The sequence below is a fragment of the Grammomys surdaster genome, unplaced genomic scaffold (assembly GCF_004785775.1).
Source record: "Grammomys surdaster isolate TR1022 unplaced genomic scaffold, NIH_TR_1.0 125846, whole genome shotgun sequence".
Taxonomy (NCBI): domain Eukaryota; kingdom Metazoa; phylum Chordata; class Mammalia; order Rodentia; family Muridae; genus Grammomys; species Grammomys surdaster.
Genome location: NW_021620672.1, coordinates 3,045,125 through 3,072,884, shown reverse-complemented (window position 1 = coordinate 3,072,884; position 27,760 = coordinate 3,045,125). Strand labels below are relative to the sequence as shown.

General features: G+C 41.9%; 1 protein-coding gene across 4 annotated transcripts in view; it reads right to left on the bottom strand.

Annotated features, from left to right (window-relative positions):
- Window positions 1–8,554: 8,554 nt before the first annotated feature.
- Window positions 8,555–27,760, bottom strand: part of Gigyf2 (GRB10 interacting GYF protein 2) — a 132,308-nt gene continuing 113,102 nt past the window's right edge. For all 4 annotated transcript variants that reach the window (XM_028789531.1, XM_028789532.1, XM_028789533.1 and 1 more), the window contains 8 exons: window positions 24,909–25,145; window positions 22,316–22,438; window positions 18,350–18,577; window positions 18,042–18,247; window positions 16,782–16,936; window positions 15,096–15,319; window positions 12,926–13,073; window positions 8,555–10,289 (listed from right to left, as the gene is read on the bottom strand). In XM_028789531.1, coding sequence (XP_028645364.1) covers window positions 10,222–10,289; window positions 12,926–13,073; window positions 15,096–15,319; window positions 16,782–16,936; window positions 18,042–18,247; window positions 18,350–18,577; window positions 22,316–22,438; window positions 24,909–25,145 — 1,389 coding nt within the window. In that variant the 3' untranslated portion in view covers window positions 8,555–10,221. The remainder of the gene's footprint in view (window positions 10,290–12,925; window positions 13,074–15,095; window positions 15,320–16,781; window positions 16,937–18,041; window positions 18,248–18,349; window positions 18,578–22,315; window positions 22,439–24,908; window positions 25,146–27,760) is intronic.

The following is a 27,760-nucleotide window of genomic DNA, read 5'->3' as shown; positions in this document are numbered from 1 at the left end:
ACAAAACACTATGAACAGTCTGTCAGGGTTGATACATTTTTATAATAGGCTGGGCATAATTTGTAGAAAAATTCAAAAAGATTATTCTCGATTCATAACCTTTTTCTTCTTTTCTAATATTTCTAGGCTATATGTTTTGCAAGTTTTTCTTTTCAAATCCTCAGAAATCCCCCCCAAATCCAAACATGTTCAATGGGAGCCCATGTAGTTCGGACCAATGCTGTTAAAGAATGAACCATACAACAAAGATAATGGAAGCCAGATTTCTCATGGTGAAGAAAATTGCAGACACAGAGAGGGAAAGAGAAGGGTGGTTCTATGGTGCCACGCTGGAATTAGTGATGCCAAGAACACTAAATATATAGAGAACATGTAGACATGTGAAAACAGCTAATCCCACAGTTTGGAAAGGTATGTGGAAGGTGAGCTGAGAACAGATTACGCTGAAAGAGGAAGTGGCCAGAGAAGGATAATGAAGCAAAAGCGAGAAAAGATGAAGCCAAGACAAAGTTCTCTGATCAAGGCTCAATGGTTTAATGTTAAGCTTTCAATTTAAAGGGGAAGACCCCGCCCGAACCCTTCCTGGTTTCAGCCCGGAGAGTTGGGTGGGATAATCCATTCTTGGTCACGGGTCACGGCCGGAGATGTCTCAAGGCAAGCCCAGGGGCAGTTCTTCTTTCAAGTTCCTGTAGCAGGATCTACGTGCAGCCAAGGTGGATGACTACACCTAGGTGTCTATTGATATGCAGCCAAGGTGGTCAGTTCCACCTAGGTCCTATTAACTGGTCTCTTGTGGTAAACAAGGTCTCTTGTGGTAAACAAGGGCCTGCTCAAGGCTGGAGGAAGGGCACAAGGGACTAGGAGGAAGGAATGGATCTCCCAGGGAAGGGAAAATAGAATGTAGTGTTATAGAAATCTAGACAAAGGGGAAGGTAGACTATAAAGATTAGATAGGAAAGGTAAGAGGAGAACAGGGTAATGAGGGATTATGGAGAGAAACAAGTAACACAAAAGGCCCCTTGAAAAACCACATGGAGAGGAGGCTAGACTTCCAGGAGTTCTAACATGCCCAGGAGTGTAGGATTCTGAAGAATCATGGTGGCTGGCAGAGTGATGGGTGAGACATGCTGATGCCAGGACAAAGAATGATGCTGACCTATGATGCTGACCTTGCTGAGTGTCCTGACAATGGTGACTGAGAAGCTGTATTGGACATAAGTTCCGGATCCACCATTGCTTACCTATACCCTTGATGGGACAAGCTGCCTTGCCTCAAGTTCTTAGACTTTGTGGAACAGAGAATCAAAGAGAACTTACAATGCCTCTTGTATTGTTATTAAATGTGACCAGTTATTCAGACTCAATCATGGACTGGTCTAGAAATCAATCCGATATTGGAAATAACAGTCTTCATTTGGAAGTCTGGTTCTGGACATTTTCAGAGACATATATAGAAATTAGCTGCAGTTCTCTATGATGTTATGTTAGCAAGAGATAGAGTTGGGGCAGGATCTGGATTTCAAACAGGTGTTAAGTCTCTTTTAATTGTCAAGTTAAAAATACTTTTGTTTCTTCTGCAGAATTTAATGTAAGCTGCACTGATTGTACACCTTCTAATTGTGTTTGTGTTTTGAAATTTGGCATGTCAGTTATGGAGGTCTATCAACCAGTTTTTGTTTTATTGCCCTGAGTATCATAGAACCTTGGTATTCTAAAAATAGCTTGCAAGTACTAGAATAAATGAGTCACCGGGCGGTGGTGACGCACGCCTTTAATTCCAGCACTTGGGAGGCAGAGGCAGGCGAATTTCTGAGTTCGAGGCCAGCCTGGTCTACAGAATGAGTTCCAGGAGAGCCAGGGCTACACAGAGAAACCCTGTCTTGAAAAAAACCAAGAAAAAAAAAAAAAAGAGTCAGGCTTTAAACAGAAGCAAGAGGGTAGTGGGCTTGATTATTGCTGGCATAATAGCTTTAATTACATTAATTGCTAGCATCGCTGCTTCTGTCATTGCTGTGACACAAGAAGTTAAGACAGCTACTTTTGTTAATCATTTAGCAAAAAAAATATGTTACTAATGTGTTGAATATACAAGAGGATTTAGATAGGCATTTCGAAGAACAGATTGATGATCTTTAGCCTATTCAAATTACTGGAAGGATGTAGGAGGAGCTAAGGTAGGAGGAGTAAGGAGAGGAAGATTGACAGAGCCATCTCCCATGCTAGCATCTTGTGGGTGGTAGGGTCAGTGTCTCTGGTTGCCTGAGCAGACGGCATAAACTGAGCAGTGGTGCTGCTCCTGGCCAAAGGGCTAGGCTAGTCAGGAACATGGCTGCTGATTAAGAAAAGCCAGATTGAATGCCAGCGACATAAATAATTACCATAACAGAAGGAGGTTCAGAATTTAAGGGTAAGGAGCCATCTGGAGTGTCATGCCAAATACCATTGGATTCATGTTAGTTCTATTTACAGAGGTAGTCATTATAATTAGGAAATAGTTTAATGACACTTGCAGTATATTTGGCATAATTCTAACACCTTTTGGGATGTTTTAATGATACATAGGGAGCTTATGAATTTCAAGAATGCCACTCTGCTGAGCGTTGATGCAGTAGATACTGCAGATAAAATTACCCATGGCCTGAGATCAGTATTTCTATTTTGATTAAGCTTCGAAAATGGCATATATAGCTTGATCATGCTAGCTCTTTTTTGTCCTGGGAATACTTTTATTCCTGCCCATTGTGTTAAAGCTTTCCTTTAACAACATCAGCATGTTGGCAGCCAAAGCACATGGCTTGAACCTGAAAATGGCCCCCAGACAGAGCTATTAAATTAACAGGCTGGCAAGCCAAGGACGGCTAAGATTCTGCACAGAGCCTTACCAACCTAAGACAGAAATACATTGCTTTTGATAATGCATATTCCATGATGGGTAAGGAAGGCATTCTTGTCAGAATGACCTAAGACAGGCTCAGTCTTGTTAATGGAATAAAAAAAGGGGGAGAGGCAGAGAGCCTTTGGGGCTGCTTGGAAAGAGTATGACATTGGCCCAGGACAAGGAAGTAGGTGTCAGGCAGGAATCTGACATTAGGCTACAACAAAGAAGCAATCTCAGGCAGGAATCTAAATTTTAGGCTAGAACAAAGAAGTAGGCTTCAGACATGAAATTGACCTTGGACTAGGACAGGGAAGTAGGCTCAGATACTTTGGTCATCCTGATAAGCCCTTAGAAACAGTGATCACGGGAGTGTTCATGTAATTGGGATTAATGCCTTGTTTTTTCTTTGACTATTTGTGTTTATCGTCTTGCTTGTTCCTTGACTATTTGCATCTATTGTATTGCTAGACCCTCAACCTAGAACTGACCTTAATACATGCATGTAATTAAAATGGTATAAAAGCATAAAGGAGAAGTGGGGATGGGATATGGGGTTCTAGGGAGGGGAAATGGGGAAAGGGGATAACATCTGTATTGTAAATAAATAAAATATCCAATTAAAAAAAAAGAAAAACAACATGGAAATCTACTAGTGTAGAACTTCTAAAACATACATTTGTGAAAGGAGTCTAAACAGAGGCACTATAAATAGGGAAGGCAGTGCCCCAGCTAGACATTTTATGTCAGAGTAAAATTTCCCCTACTAGGAATGGGTTTCATCTTATTGAGTTGTTGGCCAAGGATTCCATGAAATTCCCCAAACAACACAGGCTATTGCAAAGGCTATTGGTTACTCTCCACAACCCAATGGTAAGGCCCTACTGTCAAAGACAACACTGTGTCATTGAACATGGAGTAGTTTGAGCTGGTACCCAACTAGAAGCTTCATGGTGCTAGAAATTACTCTGCATGCCACCAGAGGAGAAAGATACTCACCTGTATCACTCTGCTACAAAACCTATGACCTACTGACATGCCTGCAAGATACACTGGTGTGATCGTGGCACAAATGTTTCTGAATTAACCAACCACTTTGTTTACTTGATTATTTATTTATTTATTTATTTATTTATAAATTTTAAAAATACAATATATTCTGATTATGGTTTCTCCTCACCCAATTCCTACCAGATCCCCCCCCCCATTTACCTACCCACGTAAATCCACACACCCCCCTCTCGTTGTAAGTCATATGAATAATAAATAATAAAAACAAATGAGAAACACAAAACAAACATGAAAATAAAAGGAGCCAAAGAAAAAATGCAAGAAACACACACAAATGCTAAGGGCACTTCTAAAATTGGATTTCAGACCCTCTCCTTGTGATGAAACCTACATCTGACACTGCTAAAGTGGCCAAGGACCCAAGACTACATAGATCATGAGTAGAGGGGAAAATCTAATACTATTATTCTGCTAAAGTAATATAATACTATTACATAGCAATAAAATGACTCCAAATGACATATCATTGTACCCATCAATCAATTTTCCCTCAACCCTCATCAGAGAAGCTGCTTCTTCCTATAGATGGCTAACACAGAGACCAACAAATAGACAATGTAGAGCCAACCCCCAAACAATTTGACGGTGAGAACACTGAGTTTCAGAGACAAAGCAGGAAGAACAGTTAATAATTAAACGACTTCCCTGATCCAACTGAAAGACATCTAACATAGTGGTTACCTCCTAACTTAAGATGAAGTCCTTTACCTACTTTCTATGTATTGCCACTTGTAAATATGTTTCCCTGTGCTAGAGATTCTACTGTTTAACTAGACTTTAAGTTACTGGTCATAACTCTCTGATGTTCTGATGCCACAGACATGGAAACAAATACAGAAAGTTGCCATCACTTCCATCCTAGCAGGTGATTGGACCAACCTCCAAATCACAGGTTCCTAACACAGGCTATCCAAACACACGCGACTGTATGCAGAACCAGGTACTCAGTTGAGTCACTTGGAAACTACCTGGGTCACCAACCTTGTACAAGAACAGAGAGCAGAGATTCAGATTCTGAATCTTCTCACTGGAAGATCATTGTTCCACCAGTCAGGCCGTTGAAGCTCAAAGCAGGTCTTTCAAGGTCAATTTGCACAAACTCAACCCCTTCACACAGCTATCATGCTTCCAGAGGAAGAGACAACTGTGGGACCTATCAATGGTAACACCTACCCTTCCCATCTCTTAGTGCCAGAATCCCAATGGCATTTTAAGACTGCAAATACTAAAGAGAAAATTCCAAATTTCATTCCCAGTCTCTTATAACTAGCTATATGGTATACATGCATACTTGGTAAGGTGTGAAACACTGAGCTGGACTCCCAAGTAAGTTCCTTGAAACTTCTGCTTAAGCTTTTGCCTTGTCCACACTTTCTTCCTGCCTCATATACACATATATATAGAGAGTGAGACTTCAACAGTCATCTTGGACTAGAAACGACATTAAGGATGAAAGCCATAGTTATGTCGATCAAGTATAAAGAATCCAGGTCCTACAGTCACCTTGAGTCTTAGACTGATGACCTCCAATTCCACTTGAGAAATAAACCATTAGAATTTGTTGCTTGACCTTTCCTGTTACATGCAACTGAACGATTGATCCACTGACCATGTTAAGGACCATTTATTTCTAGTAGTAACAGAAGAATTAAATCTAGAAAAATCAGTAGGGAGGGGCACTAATGTCCTATCTTTGGAGGAAGAGTAAATAATCCTTAAAGAGCTTTATCTGTTTTCTAAGGTCAACAGCAGGGAAGCAAGCACCTAAACCATCTTATGAAGTCCATCTGGAGAATGCCAGCCCTGGAGCAAGAACAGCTTTTAGGTAACAGGAGGGCAGCTGCTGGGAAGGAGCCACCCCATGTCCTTAGAGTCAATATGTTGTCACATAGGAGAAACTCTAGTGGCACTGATAAACTTACAACTAAAATCAACACCCAGCGGACTTTAGCCTTTCTTGGTAACTAGCATTACAGGAAGTTGTGTATGATCACCAATCCTAGGGAATCAAATATCGAAAAATAAGCATTTACACATCTGACTGCTTTAATGCTCTCTGATGATACTCCAGGCTCCCCAGTGAGTACTCCAGCCCCTGAGACAAGACAGGAAGAAATGGTTACTAGAAGGTAGTTGTAAAAATGGAGCCTTCTGGAAGCCATGCTACATCTGCCTTAGAGATTGTTACATCTCCCTGCATCTATTTAAAGCCATCAAAATTGTGGCCGTCCCCCACTTGAGATGCTGTGCCTTACCTATATACTAAAGCCTATCACTTGTAAAGTGGCCTGTACGTCATGTTAGAGTCAACTTGATACAAGCCTGAGTCATTTGGGAAGACAGAATGTGATTGAGAAAATGCCTCTATCAGATTGACCCTAGGCAAGTCTGTCTGTGGGCCACTTTCTCAATTAAACATTGATGAGCTTACACTGTAGACAGGACTTGTGGTCCTCAAGGGTGTAAGAAAGGAAGCTGAGCAAGTCATGGCAAACAAGCCAGCAGCATGCTTCTCTGCTCTCTGCTTTGGTTCCCACCTCCAGGTTTCCTTCCCTGACTTTTCTCAAGGAACTGTATATGTAACTTTTAAGATGAATAACCACCTCTTTCCTCCAGTTGGTTTTGGTTTTTATCATAGCAACAGAGAAGCAAACTATACCAATTAACTGGTCAAGTATCACCAAAGACACTGTTAGACTTTCACTCATCAATACGACAGCCAGCTTCTGTGAGAGATGTACACGGCTGTCTGTCCACACTGCATGCCAGCTGCTCTTCTGCTGAAGCTCTACTTCATGAACCTCACAAGATTATTCCTCTCAAAGCATCACTTGTCTCATTAGATTCACAAATGGGCTTTTTATCTTGAATAAGTCATCAATTTTATCACTACCATGTCCATTTTAAGTCAGGGTAGCATATATGTGTTGTGTAAGCTGCACATACATAAAATGGCTGCACTAAACATTTTGGGGGTGGCAAGATGTCTTAGATGAGGTGCCTGTTGCCAAGTCCGGAGGACCAGAGTATCGGACCTCCACACATCTTAGTTTTTAAAATTAAAAAATATAAGTATCATGATCCAGAAATTTAAAGCACAACCCCTCCTCTCAACAGGACAACAATCCTTGATGGAGACAGATGAACTCACTTAATGCTGGTCCTTCCCTAAGTAACTACACATTCTTTGGCAATGTGGCCTCACCACTCTTTCCATGAAGGTGAACGGGACAGTGGCCATGCTCCTAACCCTGGAATCAAATACAATATTACAACAAGGAACACAAAACCTAAGGGAAGGGAACCTACCATCACCTGCCAAGTCCATCATCCCCCACCAAAGCCAATGTTAACAGCCTGCAAACGTCAGCTGAGTTCTAGCCTACTAGCACGAGCTGTCATTCAAGAACAGTCCTGAAAAGGTTCATCTCACTAAGCCTTCAGAAAGTAAGCAGTCCCAGCTGACAGCTGAACTCATGAGACTACAGGATAATCCCTAACTCCCAACTAAAAAATTACCAACATAACAAGGTCCCTGCTACAATTTGTTGAAACTTTTCTATAGAGCAACAGAGACCAAAACAGAAGCTACTTTGGAAACAGTCTCTACCAAGCTGGTTAACAAAAAACTCCTAAAACCCAGTACACAAAACAAACTGCTGGTTCTCAGCACCCAAAGGTTCTGCAATGCCAGGTTAAATCCAGCTAGGATGCAAAGTATTCTGGGGAAAATCACACCAGTACTGAACATAATACTTTTCAAGTCATTATTTTCTTTACATAAATTTATACAAACTGAGGCATTTCAAGTAAAGTGATTTTAAAGTATACTGGAAGATGTAGATTATATGTAAAAAAAGTACACTTCTGAATTAGACAGTTAAGATTTTGTTATATAAAAAGGTTCTGACTCAATCCTCTAAAATATCCAAGGATTTTAAAACTAAGGCCTAAGGGTGTCGGCCAGTGGCAGAAGCTTAACATGCACCAAGCCTGGAGTACCATCCCAGTATGTCTTCAACAACACCACACAAAAGAACTCCGGCAGGAAATAATGAAGGAAACAAGTGAAAAGAGTATAAAACACATAACAAGAGATGAAAAATGTCCCCAGAAAAGTGGTGTTCACTAACTGGGAAGCAAGCAGAAAAAAAGAAAAAAGTTAAAAAAAAAAAAAAAAGGTTCTTGGTTAAACAAAGGGCCCGCTCCATGACAAACACAGCCCTGTTCTCCTAAGATGTCTACTCTACCCCAGCTTGCTTATACATTTATTTTTATCTTGCCGGAACAAGGAGAGTTTGATTTAGAAGAGCTGGACAAGTTCAGGGAAGGACATTCTGAGGGTCTGTGGTTCAGTGGCAGTCTCCAGTGCACAGCTCCGTGCTCCCAGGGCAGGAGCACAGGAAAGCTTCCCAACATCAGCTGGACCTCCACCTTCCCAAACATAGGCCTTACCACTGCTCCTCCTGGAGTGGAGCAGGCTGCCTCTCATCTCCAAAGCCTGTGGTACTACGGCTGCTCCATGCCGTCAACAGGGACAGTTTCATGCCAAGCTCAGACTCAAGAGGCACTGGTGAGTATAAGACGCTCAGAGAGACCACAACCACATTTTATTTAAGGTTTTTTATTTTCCTCCACACTGGCAAAAGTTCCGAGGGAGCTTAAAGTTTTGTAAACATTTTAACTATCCCTCTTCCCCACCCCCCATTTTGAATTTACAAAGCAAAGGAGAAGAGTCTCACATTCTAATGGTTCCCTATCTCCTTATGCTATTTGATCCAAAAACTATTTACAAGTCTGTAGCAGTCTCTGTATAGTTATTGTACACGTTTAGGAGGGAGGGAGGCAAGAAGGGATAGGGAGAATGGTGATCCAAAATAATAAAAATAGAAACTAAATATAATCTTCCAATAGCAAACTGCTCTCAGAGCAACTGCAGCCTTGTCCAGGCACGGCTGCCGAGGCGCCCACCACAGCGTCTCTTGCACAGGCACAGCCGACCCACAGCCGCTGCCAAGGTGCTAGACTATCCCAGGTAATGTTTGCCAGGCGTGGAGCAGAGGCAGTCAGTCTGTTTCTACAGAGCTTGAGTGCACTTGGACTTGCTATGGAAGTGTAGGAGCAGGCCTCCTGCTCCTGTGCCTGCCCATGCCCACACCCCACTGCATCCTCCTGCATAGTGGTTTCCACAGATGAAGGTCTTAAAGATGGTCAGGCTTTGTACATTCTCTTTTCAGAAAAGGCAAAAAACTTGCCATCCCAGAATCTTTTCACAAGACCTTTTCAGGGCCATAGCAAAACATGCACACAGTGCTCTGAGGAACAGATGAAATTCCCAGCTTTAATCAGAAGCAAAAGTTTATCCCTATCTGAGTTGAAATTACACAAATTCATACATATGGTAAAGATGCCTCTTAAACGAGACAAATTTTCACATAAGGGCCCAAAACAAACTGGTCCTAGTCCTTTGAAGTAAAAATATTTATGGGGGAAGGAGGGATCAGTTTTTATATGAAAGGAAAATTAAGTCCCTGTCCCAGGCCATAGGATTTCCTTTGTCCAGTAGTAAGGTTGGAGTATGTCAGGGAAGAACACAGCTTGCTTGGAAAGTCACTATCTAATGAGGGACACATGAATCCTTGCTTCAGAAAGAAGAGCAAGGGTGTGCAACATCAAACAAGCCAATTTACACCCCCCTCAGGGCCTCTGATGCAATCCCCACATTACCAATGGCCATGCAATCTCCAGACAGAGTTCTGCCTGTCTGTAGCAATAGAGAAGTCACTGTCCAAGGGGTATTTTGTTGCTGGCCAATGTCTATTAACCATCTTCACTCTTCACGACTGCACCAGTTAAGGCCCTTTGCCTGTATGGGGTGGGCTAGAGGGATGGGGAGAAAGAACAAAACAGAACAAGAAGAGTGGCACGAGAAAGTCATCTGCTATTGGCAGATTCCAACACACTTCCAGGAGACAGTAGATGAAATCAACGCACAGTCAATGTGTACTGCCAACATTAACTCTGCTGGGGAGCAATCCCAACTGCCACCCCCAAGACAAGGGTCTGGTCCACTTAGGTACAGTCTGAGATGCTCACCAACAGTGCTTTAAAGTAATCTTGGACACAAAGGGCTAGGGGAAAAAAAAAAGCCTGAGATGATTGGTTCTGTGACTTGTTGCAGGGTGACAGAGCAAATGGTGACCGTATGCTGTGTGCAATGAGGAGGAACCATGGTCACTGGGCAGGCGTGGGAAGGCTGGCACAGCGGCAGGTACTCAGTAGTCATCCAAAGTCTCAATCTCACCCATGTTCAGTCGCTCTGACGAGGCGTTGACTGAAAACCCTACAAGAAACAAAGTAAGTTTATGAGTGACTGCTCTGACAGCCGAGTGGTTTAATTTCTAGCAGCTGGCCAGAATCTAAGTCTCTTATGCTTAAGATTTACACTAAACCGGGCACAGAAGGAAGACAAGAAGAAAGATGCCAGCAGACCTATGCAGAAAAGGATCTCTGATCAGACTGGAATGGAAGCAGCTTAGGAGAAGCAATAGTCACAAGCACTGTGACGTTGGAATACCTAATGCTACTGGTCACATGAAGGGACTTTTTCAATAAAATCCATAACCACAAGTTGATAAGGATTTTAGTGACAGGCCTCTTGAGAGTGAAGGACTCCAAGAAAGCTTCCCGCTTCCTCTGCCCGGGATGAATCTTCAACTGTTTCCAGCTGTTGTTTGAACGCCAAAAGCAAACAGGCAACACCCTCCACTCCACTGCGGTTGCTGGTACTGGGTGGGTTTTTCACACCTTCATTTTGTACTTCAGTGTTCAAACTTTCAAATAAATATACATTTGAAATGTTCCAATAACAAACAAAAATGTCTTACATAATAAGATAGCTTAACTAACAGGCTCAAAAATAAGATTTTAAAAAATAAACAAGCCTGTTTACTAACCAAGAAGCTGTGGGACAAGCTGCTGTCTGACAAGGCCAAATACAGGGAGAAGCGAGGGCATCAAATTCCATCCAAAGTCTCAACCAGAGACTGAGCACCCACAACCCACACGAAAGCCCATTTTTCCTTGGAAATACTGAAAGGTTTAGTGTTTCTATCTTTTGGGTGATGGTTATTTGGCAAGTCTGAAGACCTAAAGAGCAGTAGCCTATGAAAGGAGCTATTGCTTTTATTCTGAAGCAGGTTTGTTTGATTTCACAGTTAAAGAACAAATGAAGTGAGACAGAAACAATGAGTTGCATGCAACAGAAGAAATGTAATTTTAAAATCAACTAATTTTAATCATCACAAGAAAAGAGAAAGCCATTGAGAAATAAAGATTATTTGATATTACAATGTGCTAGTCACTGGGTGAGGCTTTTTAGCAGACACAGAATGACTTAACTGATTCTGAAGCTCAGTCAGGCATAAACTTAGCCTACCAACTTCAAAACGCAACAGCGTGTGAATGCCAGCAAAGACAAGGCACTGCGAAGGGATGTACCCACCCTGTCGCTCCACGGACCACTTTCTACTAGGTCTCCAATACTCACCTGCATGCTTTCTTTTAGGATTATGAAACTGTCTTTGTAGAAAAGGAGAGCCTGGCCGACAGGAGACTATGTATGTTATCACTGGGCCCCTGGGAACCCTTACAGTTAGTGTGACCAGAGAATAGTGAAGGAGTCCTATAGAAGCAAGGCTGTGCCTCCCTCTGCTGGCTCCTTTTCAATCTGTTCTTTCAGTGGACATAGATCAAGTTGGAACCTATTTTTCTAGTATGTGCATGGAAACATTTTCTCAAGCTATAAATTTGCAGGGAATACACACATTGAAAAGTAACATACGAAAATGAATAAGCAGAAAATTTCAAAGATAATTAAAAACTATCAGAGGCATTCCTGGAAAGAGGGCTAAGTAGGCAGTGACTGCCACATGCAAAGCTTGCTCAAGTGAATCTCCTCAGCACTTCACTGAGCTGTGCTCCTCCTCCTGTGCTGGCTTTGCGCCCCTGCAGGATTAGGGAGGTCTCCAAGTCTGAGAGGATTGACCCATTTCCCACTCCTGTACTGAGAGATGTTGATGTCTGTCTCTGCTGGGGTCTCTGGTAGAAGACCAAGACCACACTGCAATGACAAACATGAAAGGCTAGGCCACAACCATGGAGCAGCCTCTCACACCTGTAAGCTAAATCACAAGGGCTTCTCAGCTAGAAGTACAGTTAGATATCTATTCAGCTATATTTGTCTGAATTTTATACTTTCCAACCCATGTTTAATATTAACACTCTAGAGAAGGAGAAGAAAATGGACTATGACGGCCAAATTTACGTTAACTTCATATTCAAAAACAGCAAAGAATTTCATTTTCATCACTATTTGTGGGTTTGTTGGTCCAATTTAAGAAACACAGCAACTTACATCCATTATTTATGAACTATTCCCTACCATCCCTGGCGCCTTTTAAAGCCCTAATTTAGGGATCTGCTTTTCTAGGAAGCTGCTGTATGTGAGGACAACAGCCCTCAGTACTGGATGGGGAGGCATCGACCACAGAAGAGTGGAGAAGGCCTGCAGCTCCGGCTCACTGGCTGAGACACGTGGGTATCCTGGCAGTGCAGTCGCCCAGGACCTACAGGAAGTGGACTTAACAAGCACTGCTTCGTTGGACATCTGCTTCCAGCACAAATCAGCATCTGAACTTCTCAACCAGCTCTACTGTCATCCACTTTTTCTTTTTTTAATCTCTGTACGAAATGCTAAGCAAGGCTTTAAAGTCTGAAGGGCCACAATACTGTTAGCTTGCTTATCCCAGCACATCGGCACATCTCCTATACGTACATGCCCAGGAAATAGTGTCTACCACTCTTAAAATCAGACAGTAAAATGAATCTTTACATGACAGACTGTAGTAATGTATCTGGTTACTGTCAGCACCCAAAACCTTCCTCCCACCCCACCTGAGACTCCAGGCCTATTCTTACCTAATAAACTGGGATCTGCTCGAACCATCTTCTGCTTTTTCTTCTTCTTGCCACTTTGCACAGCCTCAAAATTTGATTGTTGGTTGTTGCTTTGATTGGTCTGAAATACCGAATGGAGTGTACTATGGTTCATCCCCCAGACAGAGTCCTGTGAAACAAGACACAAACAACACAACTACCATTACACAGTGCACGTGAATATGCATTACTCTAGGAGAATGTCTGGCTTCCTTTGCCTTGTCAAGTGTAAGTCTGTTAGCAAAAATCCGGGGAGATACCTCACAGGACAAGAGTGCTTGCTCTGGCCGGGGACATGGCTCAGTGGTTAAGGGTGCATACTATTCTTGTAGAGGACCTGAGCCGCTCCCGTGTTAGGCAGGTTACAACTGCCTGTAATAGCAGCTCCAGGGCTTGAGCTTGTGGGTACTCATGTGCATATATTCACTGACCCACAACATACAATTTAAAATAATTTTAAATTTTGAAAATAAATTAAAAAAAAAAAACAAAGCCTAAACCAGTCCCATTTACACTACCAGTCATTTACAATACTCTATTGATGCCCGACATCTCTACAAGGTCTCTCCTAAAACTTCAGGCTTTCACTCCAGCTCAATCAGAATGGATTCCCTAAGTTTTCCAGCAGATACAGTGCTTGTGTCATCCACCAAGAAATGCAACACAATCAGGGAGGAAGTGGCTCACACCTTTAATCCCAGCACTCAGGAGACAGAAGCAGGCAGATCTCTGAGTTCAAGGCCAGCCTGGTCTATAGAGAAAGTTCCAGGACAGCCAAAGCTACACAGAGAAACCTTGCTGAGGGAAAAAAAAACAAACCAAACCAAACCAAACCAACCAACCAACAAACTAACCAATTAAACACCAACAAAAACAACAACAACAATAAAAACAAACAAGGAAAACAAATAAAAGAAATGCAATTTATAGCATATGTCTATTAACAGGCTTCAACACTATGGCAATACACATACCAGACCAATTTGTCTTTTAGAAAACATTTATTAACAGCCCTCAAAGATCCCACATTTGTAAAGTCACTGAATTGTTAAAGTTTATTTTTTATGGTCATTATGAGCACACATGCTCAGAGAGGCAAAACCATCTTTAACATCCAAGGTGCATGCTCTCAGCTGAAGCAGGACACGGGAGCATGCACCTTCCCACTTCAGTTCACTCCCTGTAAGCAGGTATTCTGTCAGTCATCTAGCACAATGTTTTCACACCTCTGTGCCTCTGTGTCTCTGTGACTGTTCCAGCCTCCAAGTCTAAGGCTTAGGTGCTACAGAGCCCTTTTGAGCCTACAACGACTGTGCTGCACCCAAGGAGAAGATGTGCAGCAGAGTCCGCACCAGTGAGAATGAGAGCTGCACTGGGAAGGGTCGGTACTCAGGAGTCAACAATGTCAACAATGCCTTTAACAACTCTTGAGACACATGATGTACTGATTAGACCTGTGTTAATGAGCCTCCCAGAACTTAACCCCACGTAATCCATAGAGGCAATGCCAGTACTCTAACTGCCTAGTCATTCAGACTTTATAGAGCAGTGGTTCTAAACCTGAGGGGGTCAGGATTCCTTATTTGGGGGGGGGGTGTCAAACAACCCTTTCACGGGGGTTGTATATCAGACATCCTACATCTCAGATATTTACATCATAATTCAAAACAGTAGCAAAGTCTCAGTTATGAAGTAGCAGTGAGAGTAACTGTCCAGCTGAGGGCAGCACAACATAAGGACTGTACTAAAGGACTGCAGCATTACAAAGCTTGAGAAGCACTGGTTTTAGAAACAAAGCTACAACAAGGAACACAGATCAACTGTATCTTCACATCCCCTTCACAGCACAGGACATACCTGTCATAGCCCATATACAGTGACACTGCTGTGAGGATTGAATACAGGGATACACGAGTCGTGATCTGCAGCCCAACTAAAACATGTATATGAATCAAGAAAACACTCGCAGGTACCTTAGCTCTATTTGCTATCTGGAACATTTTACAGACATGTACTGTGAAGGCCAGATTTTAAAAAGTTTTTAGATGCATAAAAATAAAAAAAGGTTTTTTTTTTTTTTTTAACTTCTATGTCTTCTCAACATTTACAGGCATTCCTCCTCACAGATACTGCACACACTGTTACTTTATACCTGCTGTTGCTGCTGTTGTTGTTGTTGCTGCTGCTGCTGTTGCTGCTGTTGTTGTTGTTGCTGCTGCTGCTGACGCTGCTGGTTGGCTTTCTGTTTGGCACGGCGCTCAAGGAACTGCTTGGCAAACTCCTTTGCCTCAGAAGTATCTCCTAAATAGGCCCTGGTATAGTCATGGACTTCATAAGGAGACTCCACTTCTTTCAAGAAAGAAACAAATGTGGGAACTGCAGTAAAAGAAGGAAGAAGACATGAGACCGAACAGTAAAACAAACCCCATGTACCGAGGCGCAGCCTCCATGTTAATATGTCACCACACTCCCACAGGGAGGAGCGTGAAAGCTCTGCAGCTGCTGTGGGAGAGACTCTCATCTGTCTAATACAGATGAAAGAGACCCATCAGTGCTGAGAATTCCACACTAGCAGCATCAAACACAAACCACACACACCTGACTTCATTAAACATTATGTTGGTTGAACTACATGTTACAATGACTGACAGGCATTTGTTTAAAACTAATCTGAGGATTCTTCCCTTATTTCCTTTAATTCAACTTATTAAGTGCGATGATGAATGCCAGCTACCATGACAGTTACTTAAGATTCAGTACACATTTTCTGAAACTTGTAATTAATTGGGGTATTATGTGTTTTAGACAGCATTAAGTGGAAAATGGAAATTGTGTGGTTTCAGAAAAAAACACAAACACCAGAGTTAGACAGACATGGGTTTAAAAATTGATTCTGAAGACTCCTGGCTGTGTGACCTTGATGAGTGACTTAACCATTCTGAGCCTCTGTTTCCTAATTTATAAAATGGGGATAATACCACCTACCTTGTAAAGATATCTTCATAATTTACTGCAAAAAAAAAAATGAGTGTCTGGGATAACATTGTGCCTATCCCAGCTAGTGCCTAGCACATGGTAGGTGCTTAATGGATGGCAGGCATCACTACTATGCAATTCTGTTCCTCTGAAGCCTTCAGACTCTTAGCTAGTGTTACAGTGCTGCAGAGGAGCCGGTCAATTCTTCACTGTTCAGTGTTAAAGACTGCTGGCTTTAGAGCTACCTTGGTCTATCAGCTAAGACAATCCCTTCTACAGTATGACCAACAGTCACTGTTGATCCTCTAGGGGTGGGAAGGGGACTCACTTCCATTTAAGGAGCTAGATCTGTTTACAAACATGCTTTTCTTGAAAGTGCTGTATTTCTGCAGTCTTGGCCCATACAAAGCAAGTCTACTTACTCTTTCACAATTCCCATCACCTCCCAGAGCAGGAGGAAATGACGTCACATTGCGTTGGTACTCACTCTATTGGGCAGGCTGACTTTGGTCCCCAACTATGACATTTAATTTTCTCTTACACATGATAATGTAGCTCAACTATTTCCCATGAAATGGGAAATGGGAAACAATGGCTTCCTTTGTCCTGAACATCATTAAGGCAGCCTCAGCCGACATTTACTCTTTGGTAACTGCTCATAATTTATTTGACCATAGTTTTATAGGAATTTTTTTCATGGTAATTCAAGTAATTCTACAAGAGTCAAGTTTTTAATGGACAGTGCAGATTGGCCCCCATAGGTTTCATCCTCTACATTCTGGCTTACTGTTCCAACCTGCCAACCTCGTTGTAGGTCCTGCTCTGTGAATCCACATGCTGGGATTCCCTCCCCAAGTCTTACCATCCAAGTTATTTGCCGTATTAAGGGCATGAAGCATCTGTTCACACCACTGGGTAAATCCATCTTGGGCTTTATTTACTCCCTGAAAGAGCTTCAGCAACTTTTCTTCTTCTTCTACTTTCTTATTCTGCCGGTTAGACACACCTACAGATTTACTAAAGCAAAACAATAGGGCGATATTATATTCCCAGAAACTGTTACTACGTGATGATACTATAATACCATAATTACTGTATAGGCAACATGGATAGCTGCCCAGTAAGCCAATTCTTAGTTATATACAAGAAAAAAAATTCAAATATTTTGATTGGACACCTCCTTAAACACTAACCTCAGCTAATATCCTAGTCTACAGGGCTTCTATTTTGATAAAATAATGAAGTTCTTCCTCCATGTCCTTAGGTGAGCTGTTTCATTTACTAAGCCTCAGTTTCCTCATATGCAAAATGGTGCCAACACTTCTTTGGGTCATAGTAAGGAATGAAAACACTCGAGCAAAGGCCTGGAGCATAACAGTGCCTGGCAGAGCAGCTCAATAAACTAATGTGTAGCCTTCTTTTAAGCCTTCAGTCAGAACGACCCTGACACCAGCACCATGAATTAAGTACTTACTATATGCCAGGCACTTTACTACTGCACGTGTGTGTGTGTGTGTGTGTGTGTGTTTACTCCTTACAACTACACTCATCAAGTTATTATCTTCATTTTACCCATGAGGGAACTGAGGCCCAAAAGAGGTTCTCTCTTGCCCAAGGTCACACAGCTACTAAGTAAGTGTCAGTGCTGGGATCTGAGTTCATGAATATAACAGACCCTCGCTCATTCAACAGCACTGGAAACTACCAAGGAAAGAAAGATGAAGATGAAATAAAACTAATTTGCCATATAGTAAGTTTAGGGCCATTACAAAAGTATTCGGAATGTTCATTCTAGTATAGCTTAAACATACAAATTAGAAAAAAAAAAACACAAACAAAACAAAAAACCCCCACCTAAGTTAACTAGAGAAAACACTGTTAACAACAAAAAGTATTCTCTTCTTATTATCAGACAAGTCACCATGCAGTAGGCAAGGGATTACGTGTTTAGCAGTAAGAAAATCAAGTGTGTTTCACTGGGTAGAAAACAATCACCAGAATTATGAGTTACATGCTGGGGCATAGATGAAACGGAAGTAGAAGATGTATGCAGCATCCCTTCTCCCCGACCCCTCCTCTCCCACCCATCAAGGTACATGGGTGTACTCATAATGAGCCCTACCTGAGACTGGCGTTGTTTTTATTTTTATTTGTTGAATTTCTAGGTCCCACCTCTTTCACCGCATCATCCCAAAACCCCATGTTGGAGTTTTTGGTGTCTGCATTACTCCAGATACTACTGACTAGATCAGACGCCCACTGGTTAGGAGGACCTGTGTTTATAGAGCCCCATACAGAATTCCCAATGCTGGTGTGCAGGTTGGAATGCTGTTAAAAAGACAAAAGACTTTGGTTAACAACAACAAAAAGACAGTTTGAAAAGATAACCAAGAAGCAGTCAATGAGCACGTGCTCAGGAAAGGAACCCACTGTGCTGTTCCGGGCTCTGTTTGATTGCTGGTGCTGCTGTTGCTGTTGCTGCTGCTGCTGCTGCTGCTTCTGCATCTGCCTGGCTTCTTCCTGCTGGATCTCTAGTAGAGACTTGGCGGTACCTGCAGGTTTGCTGACATTCCCCCAACCTGAGAGTTTCTGTTGTTGTTGCTGCTGCTGCTGCTGCTGCTGGAGAGCTTTCATCAATTCTCTCTGCTGACGCCTTTGCTGTTGGAAAAGGATAGCAACCTCAGGACTTGTTTTCACACCAGTTATAAGCATCAGAACATTATAGAATACTAATACATAACAGCTGTTTAATTCTTTTGGCTAAATTAAGATGGAAATGCCAAGTGGTACTAAGAGGAAAACCAAAAGACTAAACACAGAATTCTTACAAATAAAGAAGGTTTTTTTTTGATTAAATGCAGAAATGAAATAAATGTTCTCAAAGTTCCACCAAAATGAAAGTAAATATAAACTCTTTATATATTTGTTTATGTGTGGCCTTGAGATGGGGTTTCACTATACAGAGGCCAACTAGGTCTGGAACTGAAACTCTCCCTGCCAGTTTCCCAAGCACTGACACTGCTGGTGTGTACCACATGTCCAGCTACATGTACTTCTTTAAAAGCATAAACCAGTAAAGGACAACAGATACAGAAAGATTTTTTAATCAGAAAGTAGGGCTAGGGAAGATCACTAAGTGAGTACAATCTTACTCTGCAAGCTTGGGGACCTAGGTTAGTCCCTGAAGCCCATATGAGACAGCAAGTATGGTGGTATATGCTCTGCTTGCCAGTTAAGCACTGCAGAGGTGGAGACAGGCAGATGCCGGGTTTCATGGGCTAACCAGCCTAGTCTATTTAGTAAGTTGCAGGGGAATGAGATACTGTCTCCAAAAACAAAACAAAAACCAAAGAAAGCAAACAAAGCACCTGATACTGTCTTTCATCTTTCCATCTGTATGTGCACACACACAAATAAATATCTAAATAGAAAGGTGTAAAGCTGGAAAGCACATTATTAATAACCAGTGTAGCACATCCAATAAACTGAAGCATAAACAAAGGAAGGTGCCCCCAACAAACAGCCCATAGAAAAACCAATAGTGTCAACATGACACATATAGCAGAGCCTTTGATAAGCTTTTGAGACCCGTAACAAATAGCCCAGAACTACTAAACATTTAGCATATGCTTCTGAGCTAAAAGCAAGAGTCCAAAATAAACACATAAAATTTAATAAAAGCAAACAAGAGAAAATAGGAATTGCCTTTAAAAAATTAATTAATATGCATGAGTATTTTGCCTGCAGGTATGCATGTGCACCATGTTCATACAGTACCACCAGAGGACCAAAGAGCACTGGATTCCCAGGAATTGAAGTTACAGATTGTGGTGAACCTCCATGAAGGTGTGAGGAATCAAACCTGGGTCTTCTGCAAGAGCAGCAAGTACTCTTAATTGCTGAGCCATTTCTGTACCTCTGAATTGGCTTTTAAAAAGCTATCAGCAAATAATATTCCCTAGAACAAGGGGTCTCAACCTGTGGGTCTCAACACCCTTGAAGGGGTTAAATTACCCTTTCACAGGGGTTACATACCAAGATATCCTGCATACCAGATACTATTCATAACAGTAGCAAAATTACAGTTAAGACGTTGCAACAAAAGAATTTTATGGTTGGGGGTCACAACATGAGAACTTTATTAACAGGTTGCAGCATTAGGAAGGCAGAGAACCACTGCCCCAGAGAGTTGATGGCGCATTCACTAAAATAATAAAAAGCCATATATTGTAACTCAGGAATTTAAAACAAGATAGTATAAGCTAAAAGCTCAACAGAAAACCTAAAAGATAAAACTGAGGAAATGTGCCCACCAATAATGATATAAAGGCAGGAGGAAAAAAGCAGAAATCAAAATCTATCTAGGACAATCATGCAACTGACTGGAACTGTATGGAAAAAAGAAATCCAGAGCTGTATAGCACTGAGCACGTCCAAACTGAAGAGGTTAGAGAGCCACAGGCAGGGTGCTCCGGAGAAGACAGAACACGTAACATTATCTTGGGTTTCTCCATGTGACAAATAAACATGGAAGAGCATTTCATGCTGTAAGATGCAGGAGATAAAAGGATATACTTAAGTGAGAATATACTTAAATGAATATACAGCGAGAACTTTTGGGAAGCAGGGCTACGGGCAAAACCCTGGCTAGGACACTGCTCAGGCCCACTGAGCATGCACGAGGAGCCTGGATGGACCCTGATTCTTGTTCACATTAACTTTTCAATGAACCGAGACTAAAATCATTACAATTATTTCTAGCTTTTTTTTTTTTTTGGTTTTTTCGAGACAGGGTTTCTCTGTGTAGCCCTGGCTGTCCTGGATCTCACTCTGTAGACCAGACTGGCCTCGAACTCGGAAATCTGCCTGTCTCTGCCTCCCAAGTGCTGGGATTAAAGGTGTGCGCCACCACTGCCCGGCTAATTTCTAGCCTTGAAAACAGAAATACTCTGCTCTGAGACATTCACTTGCTGATAACCTTTTAGAGGAGGTTATTCCAAAAGTAAAGTTTAATCCTTTGTTTTTATATTAAAGTGAGAAGGCAATTTTAAGGTAGAGAAATGCTTTAACCTATTGGATGATTTCCAATATACATACATATATCAGATAGACAGATCCACCCATCCACACGCCCCTCCCATTTCTCTCATGTATCTTCAGCTGCCTAGTTCAGTAAATAGCACAATGAAGATCCAAACATGATAACTTGCATTCTCCAACACACTGACTACTCTGCCTCAAGTACTAGCTACATAGAGCATGTTCTTCAGGATGGTTACACCTCTCATCTGTCTAAGGGCCTTTGCAGGCACACTACTTAAGCACTGACAATCTATCGTCCTACCCCCAGTGACACCCACAACTCCCATGGACTCTCCTTCCTGCTACCAATTCTTTCTCTGACACTTCTCACTCTCTACATTACCATATAGTTTGCTTGATCTCTGTAGCCATGTGTCCTCAGCTAAAGGGCAGGTTCACAACAGCAGAGCATGCCATCATTAGACTTGGCTGCACTCCCAGACTATCAGTGAGTGAGTATGTGTTGAATCGATCAATAAAAGAGACACCTTACAGCAGGCCTTGGGAGCTGATCACCTTCCTCTCTACTAAAAACTTATCCCCTCCCCCCTCTACAATGTCTCGCTCTTTTATAACCTTCCTCTCCTATAATGAACCTCAGGATATAAAGTTAAAAGCAGAGATATTGTGTGGTTCCCCACAGTTCTCAACACCCTATGTAGTTTTTTAAAATAATATTTTTATTTGTTGACAATGACATACATGCATAATGAATTTTGGAAATGTCTGCCTCCCACTCTAACTCCAATGCCCCTCCCAATCACATATCCTCTTCCTTTTATTTATTTAAAAAAAAAACCCACCGAGTTCATTAGTGCTATCTGTATGGGCATAGGTGTAAGGCTATCTACTTTTATTTATGAAATAAATAAAATAAAAGTAAATAAAAGCTGAAAAGCTACATTAGAAAGTTCTAGGACTGTCTGGAACTTACAGTGGTTAAGAGCACTTGTTGTTGCAAAGGATCTGGATTTGATTCCAAGACCCACATGGAGGCCCACCAACTCCTCAAGCACTAGGACATGTGATGCACAGACACACGTGGCCAAAACACTTAAGACACATAAAATAATAAAAATAAATCTAAAAATCTTAAGAAAAAAAAGTTCCAGGAAACAATTATGTTACCCAATCTTATGTTATTCCTATTAAATTCTTCATATATACCAAAGGGCCCAAACCATACTACAAGGTTAAGTAACACTGGGTCAAATTCTGGCATACAGCAATTCTGATAGTAGCATCAAGAGTCGTTAGTACACAGTACATACTAAACTGCCTGGAATATGGAACCAGGTGGCTTTTATTGTTTACCTCTTCTCGAAGCTGCCGTTCTCGTTCTTCTTCCAGCTTCTGGATCTCAGCCAATGACAGTGTGGCCTGGGACTGACATGTTGCCGTGTTAGACTGCTGACCCCACGTTGACGAAGAGGGAAGCTAAAAACAACAAGCATATGAAAAAGCAGGTGAGAGTCAGGAAAGAAGGGAGGGTGACAACACCATGCCCAGAGCCTCTACTTTCCTCAACTTTACAATATTCATTGCAAAACTCCTTTTCCACATTATTCTAAGTTGGCCTGCTTCCCTTGCTCCCAACCTATGCTTATTTTAAAATAACTAAAAATACACATATGTGTTAATGCCTGCATGCTCCTGCCATTTGGGTGGAAGTGTTACCCTGAACATCTAGCAACAGAGTCAAAATCAAAAGGAATGACAAAGTGTGACTAAATTAGTTGAAGACCTAAGGATCTAGTTAGTGAGTGGGTTAAACCCAGGATTTCTGAACAGAAGAATGTTATGGCAGAAAGCAATGAAAGGGCCAGGCAGTTCTTATTCCTCTCTCATGAAGGGAGTTGCTGCTAACACAACCAGGCTACTATGTAGCTCTAGTCATGAACATTAAGCTTGTTTTAAACATTAAAAAGCCTACTTCATCCTTTACATTAGTTAGCAAAACAGAATATAAACATGTGGTCCTGAAAACCTAAATTTTCAAAGTCTGGTTTTCTAAAGAAAATTCTGTGTTCTTCTTTGTCCAGTGAAATGGTAAACGTGAATTTAGAAACATCTTACAACTCTTAAACAAAAAGTAACAATGAAGACTCCAATGCTAACCCAATTTTTTTATTTTAATATGTAAACAGCATGTATGAAAACACCCAAACACTAAGCAGCACCCCAGAAGAATGGGTCTATAAATAGCAGAGACAGCTGAGGACAGAAGCGACAGTGCCAGGTACAGGCATGAATGTTAGCAACATGAATGTCCTCAATAGATCAACAAGCTCAGCCCTTAGCCATTCTGGTCCAGTATGGTAACAGTACAGTAGTTTTTCTCAAAGTAGTCCTTTGATGAGGTAAAGAAAGGGGTCAGAAGAAGCTAACAGACAAAAGGAGGATGGGGGCTATCTTTATCTTCACTTAGAATGCTTATTCGTAAATTATCTCAAATCTTTATTGGATAAAGAAAAGAAACAGGTGTACAAGGTAAGGGCTATTCAGAGCTTTGTCTCCCTCAATTACCACAGCCTGTGATACAGCCTCTTAAAAAAGTCTTTTGTAGCCAGCAAGATGGCCCCCACCAAGCCTCGAGACTTGAGCTCAGTCCTCAAGAAACACATGGGAAGTGAGGACTAGCTCCAGGAGCAAGTTGTTCCCTTCATGCCATAGGTACATGTCTGGGAGCTTTGTAATGTGGTCAATGGGAACAGAACTTACATCCTCTGGAAAAGTAGCTAGCGAGAACTTTGAATCACTGAGTCACCTCATCTGCTTTCAAGATTTCCCCTCGAGTGTTTCTAACTTTCAAGACTTGCTCACTGTAATGCCTCTCTCACTCATAAACCTCATCCCCAAAATAAACCACTCAACCTCAAAGTTCTTTCTATTCCCAAAACGACTGTTCCAAAGCTGCCTTAGCTCAGGAAAGAGTCTGAATGGATGGTGACTCTCATATTTTACCAACATTGGAGTCTCTTGAAAGAGTTTACATTTAAACACAAGCTTGCTGAGTTCTACTCATCATTTTCTTGTCTTACGAGATCCAGGGAATAGATGTCATTCTCTGCTCATTACACTGGACTCCAAGACTTTCTTCACACCTTTTATCCTGTGAGTTCCTTGGCGACAGGGGAGACTAAAAAACCTAACCAGGTTCAGCATGAAGTCTGCAGAGCATACCTGCCAAGATCCTCTTACCCTTCCATCCACTCACCTCTATGAGCAGTCCTCATCCCATGCCCTGCCATGTGTCAGCTTCCATCTACGCCCTTCAGATCTAGGCAGTCAACAAAAGGGCTTGCCAACTGGATCAAGGCAGCTCTTTCCCACTGGCCCTTCCTACTCATCCTCACCACACGCCCTTTCTAGCAGACACTTAGTATTTATTTTCAACTTCAAATAGTACTTTCAGTCTTTCATTTCCTTACACTTAAAAAAAAAAAAGGAAGCCGGGCACGGGGGTGGGGTGGGCAGAGATTGTGCAGCCCTGGCTGGCCAAGAACTTGCTATGTAAACTACACTCACCGCTAACTCAAGAAAACTGCCTGCTTCTGTCACCTGAGTTCTGAGATTAAAGATCTGTACTACACCATCTTTGGCTGACTTTTCTCCAATTGTTAACAAGTTCCCAAAGGCACCTATTTTGAGCCCTATGCCATGGTCCCCACTAGAAGAGTAGGGTGCTGCTGTGCCTGCTGCTCTCCCAGGTTGCTCAATGTTCTTTTGAATTTGGTTTTTCGGTCAGTGGTGCCGAAACGGTAAAGAGGAGCGACTTCAACTGCCATAGAACCCTACTGAAAAGAACCAAGCAGACTAACTTGTTAATACCATATATGTGTATGGATTTTATTTAAACACTTAACAACATACATACATCACATTGTTTTGTTATCTAGAATTATACCTTCATTTGTGCAAGCTGCTGTTGCTGCTGTTGCTGCTGCAGCCTTCGGAGAGCCTCTTGCTGCTGCTGCCTCTGGCGCATCAGATCCTTCTGCCGCTGCAGCTCCAGTTCCTTCCGTTTTCGTTCCTCTTCTTCATGCCGAAGTCTGGCTGCCTCCTCCTCCATGCGAAGCCGGTTCTCTTCCAGTCTGCGCTGGGCTTCTTCCTCTTCTCGGGCCCATTTGGCAGCCTCCTCTTCCTTTGCAGAAGGAAAAAATCAAAGAGGAAAAAAATGTTTTATAATTGTAGAGGGTTAAATCATATTGCTTTTAAAGGTGTCAATCATGATGGTATTCAGAAATGATAAAGCAAAATCCGGTTTAGTATGACACTAGGAAGAAGCAGGTTTTACAGGGGTCACAAAGGTCTATGTGTTCCAGGATATGACTTTATGATTATAGAACTGTCTCTTAGAAGGTCTGTGATGAAAGTTCTGATCTCAAAAGTAGCTCACCACATGCTGCAACAAAGTCTCCTGGAAATGTCATTTCAGTACTACTGGCAGAGCAATCGCTTTGAAAGAAGCCATTAAGACCTCAGCTGGGCCTGGAGACAGTGACTCCTTAAAAAATCACCAAATTCCACTGTTGACTTTCAGTCTTTATAACCCACAGGCCCTAGGATCTTTTCAAAACACCTCTCCTTAACTAATTCTTTAATTTCTACTGCTTTCCCCCTCACCTGCATTCATTTTCTCTCAGCTTTCTTCCCTCAAAACAAGCTCACTCTATCGCCTAGTTCACTTGCTTCAATGCTGAGTGCCCTCCCCTTGGCAGAAAGGGTTTGCTATACCTGCAATGCTCTTTGTCCAGAAAACTCATTCTCCTAAGTGGAGATTAGTTGTGAGCCTCTGGTAGGTAGATTTCCTTTCTAACTTTTCTTTCAAAGATACCTCATCTAGACTAACGCTACCACTACTCCACCTCCCAAGAAGGACATGTCCACTACAAACAAAACCAGTTTTAGCCTATAGCCTAACAACCATTCCTTTCAGCCATCTTTCTTGCTAATCTGCCACCTCAGAGACTTAAAATGCTATATTTTGTTTCAAAGGTTCCAAATGCAACTAGGAATAATAAAGATTTAGGCCAAGGTGACATCTGTTTGGAGAATTCTATTAAAGACACCCTTAATGAAAAATAACAAAAAACAATATAGAGAAAACTCATTCCCTTTTTAGGCAAAAGCCCCAACCTGAGGTAAAGAACACAAAAGCAGAAGTTAGCCCACCAAGATCTGGAATAGAAGTATAAGTGACCTGAGCCCTGACAATGTCATTGAGTTAGAGCAAAATGTTCAGTGGACTTACAGCCAGATCTCCTTGGCACGTGAAGTGGTTTCAGTGTTTGAACATTATATTAACTCTGGCATGTACTCCTCTGTTCACAAATTCTCTAAGCTTGTTAAAGACCAGACTGCTTCCTAAAGTCTTCTAATAACAGTTGATGGGTATGGTGGCACAGACCTAATCCCAGCACTTGGGAGGCTGAGTCAGATATTTCAAGTTCCTAGTCAAACTAGACTACACAGTAATATACACCCTGCCTCAAAACCTCACCCCACAACCCTGAAAAGGGGGGGGGGAGAGGGAGGGTAACACTATATCAGAAAATGAGCAAGATAACCAGTACCAAGTACTAACACACAAGCTGTTGTCAAATACAATTTTAGCTTTTAAAAGATTTTTCGTTTAGAAAGAGCACTGTCTCAGCTAAGTGATTAAGGTTAGCCGTTTATAAGCTATGTTAATATATTACATGTACCCTTCATAAAATGTAATGAAAACACCTCTTTGAATCTGGGGTTGTAGCTCAGGGGTTGATGGTTTGCTTAGCATTCTCAAGGTCCTCGGTTCAATCTCTGGCTCTGAAGAAAAAACAACAATACAACACTGCCTCTGGGATCTCTCTGACCAACACCTAAAACCCCAATGCGTTCATGAGAAAACTTCAAGCGAATTTAGTAAAGGGATAGCCTATAAGACTGAAACATATTTCTTAAAATTACCAAGGTCATCAAAAATCAAAGAAAGGGATGGAGGATGCAGCTGTTCAGTAGTAGCACACATACTTAGCAAAACTGAGCTAGGTTCAACATTCAAAGGTACATTATACAACAATTGCCAGTATTGGCAAGGTATGCAAGAAGGCACAAGGAATGGCACTCATATGGCAGTGGCAATCAATAGCTGTCTAAATGTATGTAATGTCAACTCAACAGCGGGGAATCCATCATGCCTGGTCATGGAAACCTAGCCCAATTCTGGGGGCGAGTGAGGTCTCGGACCTTAGAAAAGAATCTACTACTACCAGTTTGTTAGACCAGAATAATTCCTTACTACAACTTTAAATTTTATCCTAATACCTGTAAGTATAGCTACCTCTCCTCATTATAGAAGCCTCTCTTTACAGCAAACGGAGACTACCAGGAAAACAAAACAAACAAACACAACAAAAAACCCACACATGGACACAACAATGCAGAGATCAATAGACCATGGGAAACTGCTGTCAAACAGTCTCTCCTAGAAATGGCTATATCAACAAGACAGAAACAGTGGCAATACCAAGGGACATGTTAACATGGAAGGGGGAGTCAAGGAGTTCCAGCCCTAGACAAAGAATTACAGGCAACTAATGAGTGCTGGGAGAAGGAGAACGAGCCTCTCCTAGGGATGAGCCCTTGAGTGGTCGTCCATTGAAGAGTGGTCAGCCCTGAAACCATATATACAAATGACAAAACCAGACTCAGCAAGCTGTATTTTACACACACACACACACACACACACACACACACACACACACACACACACAC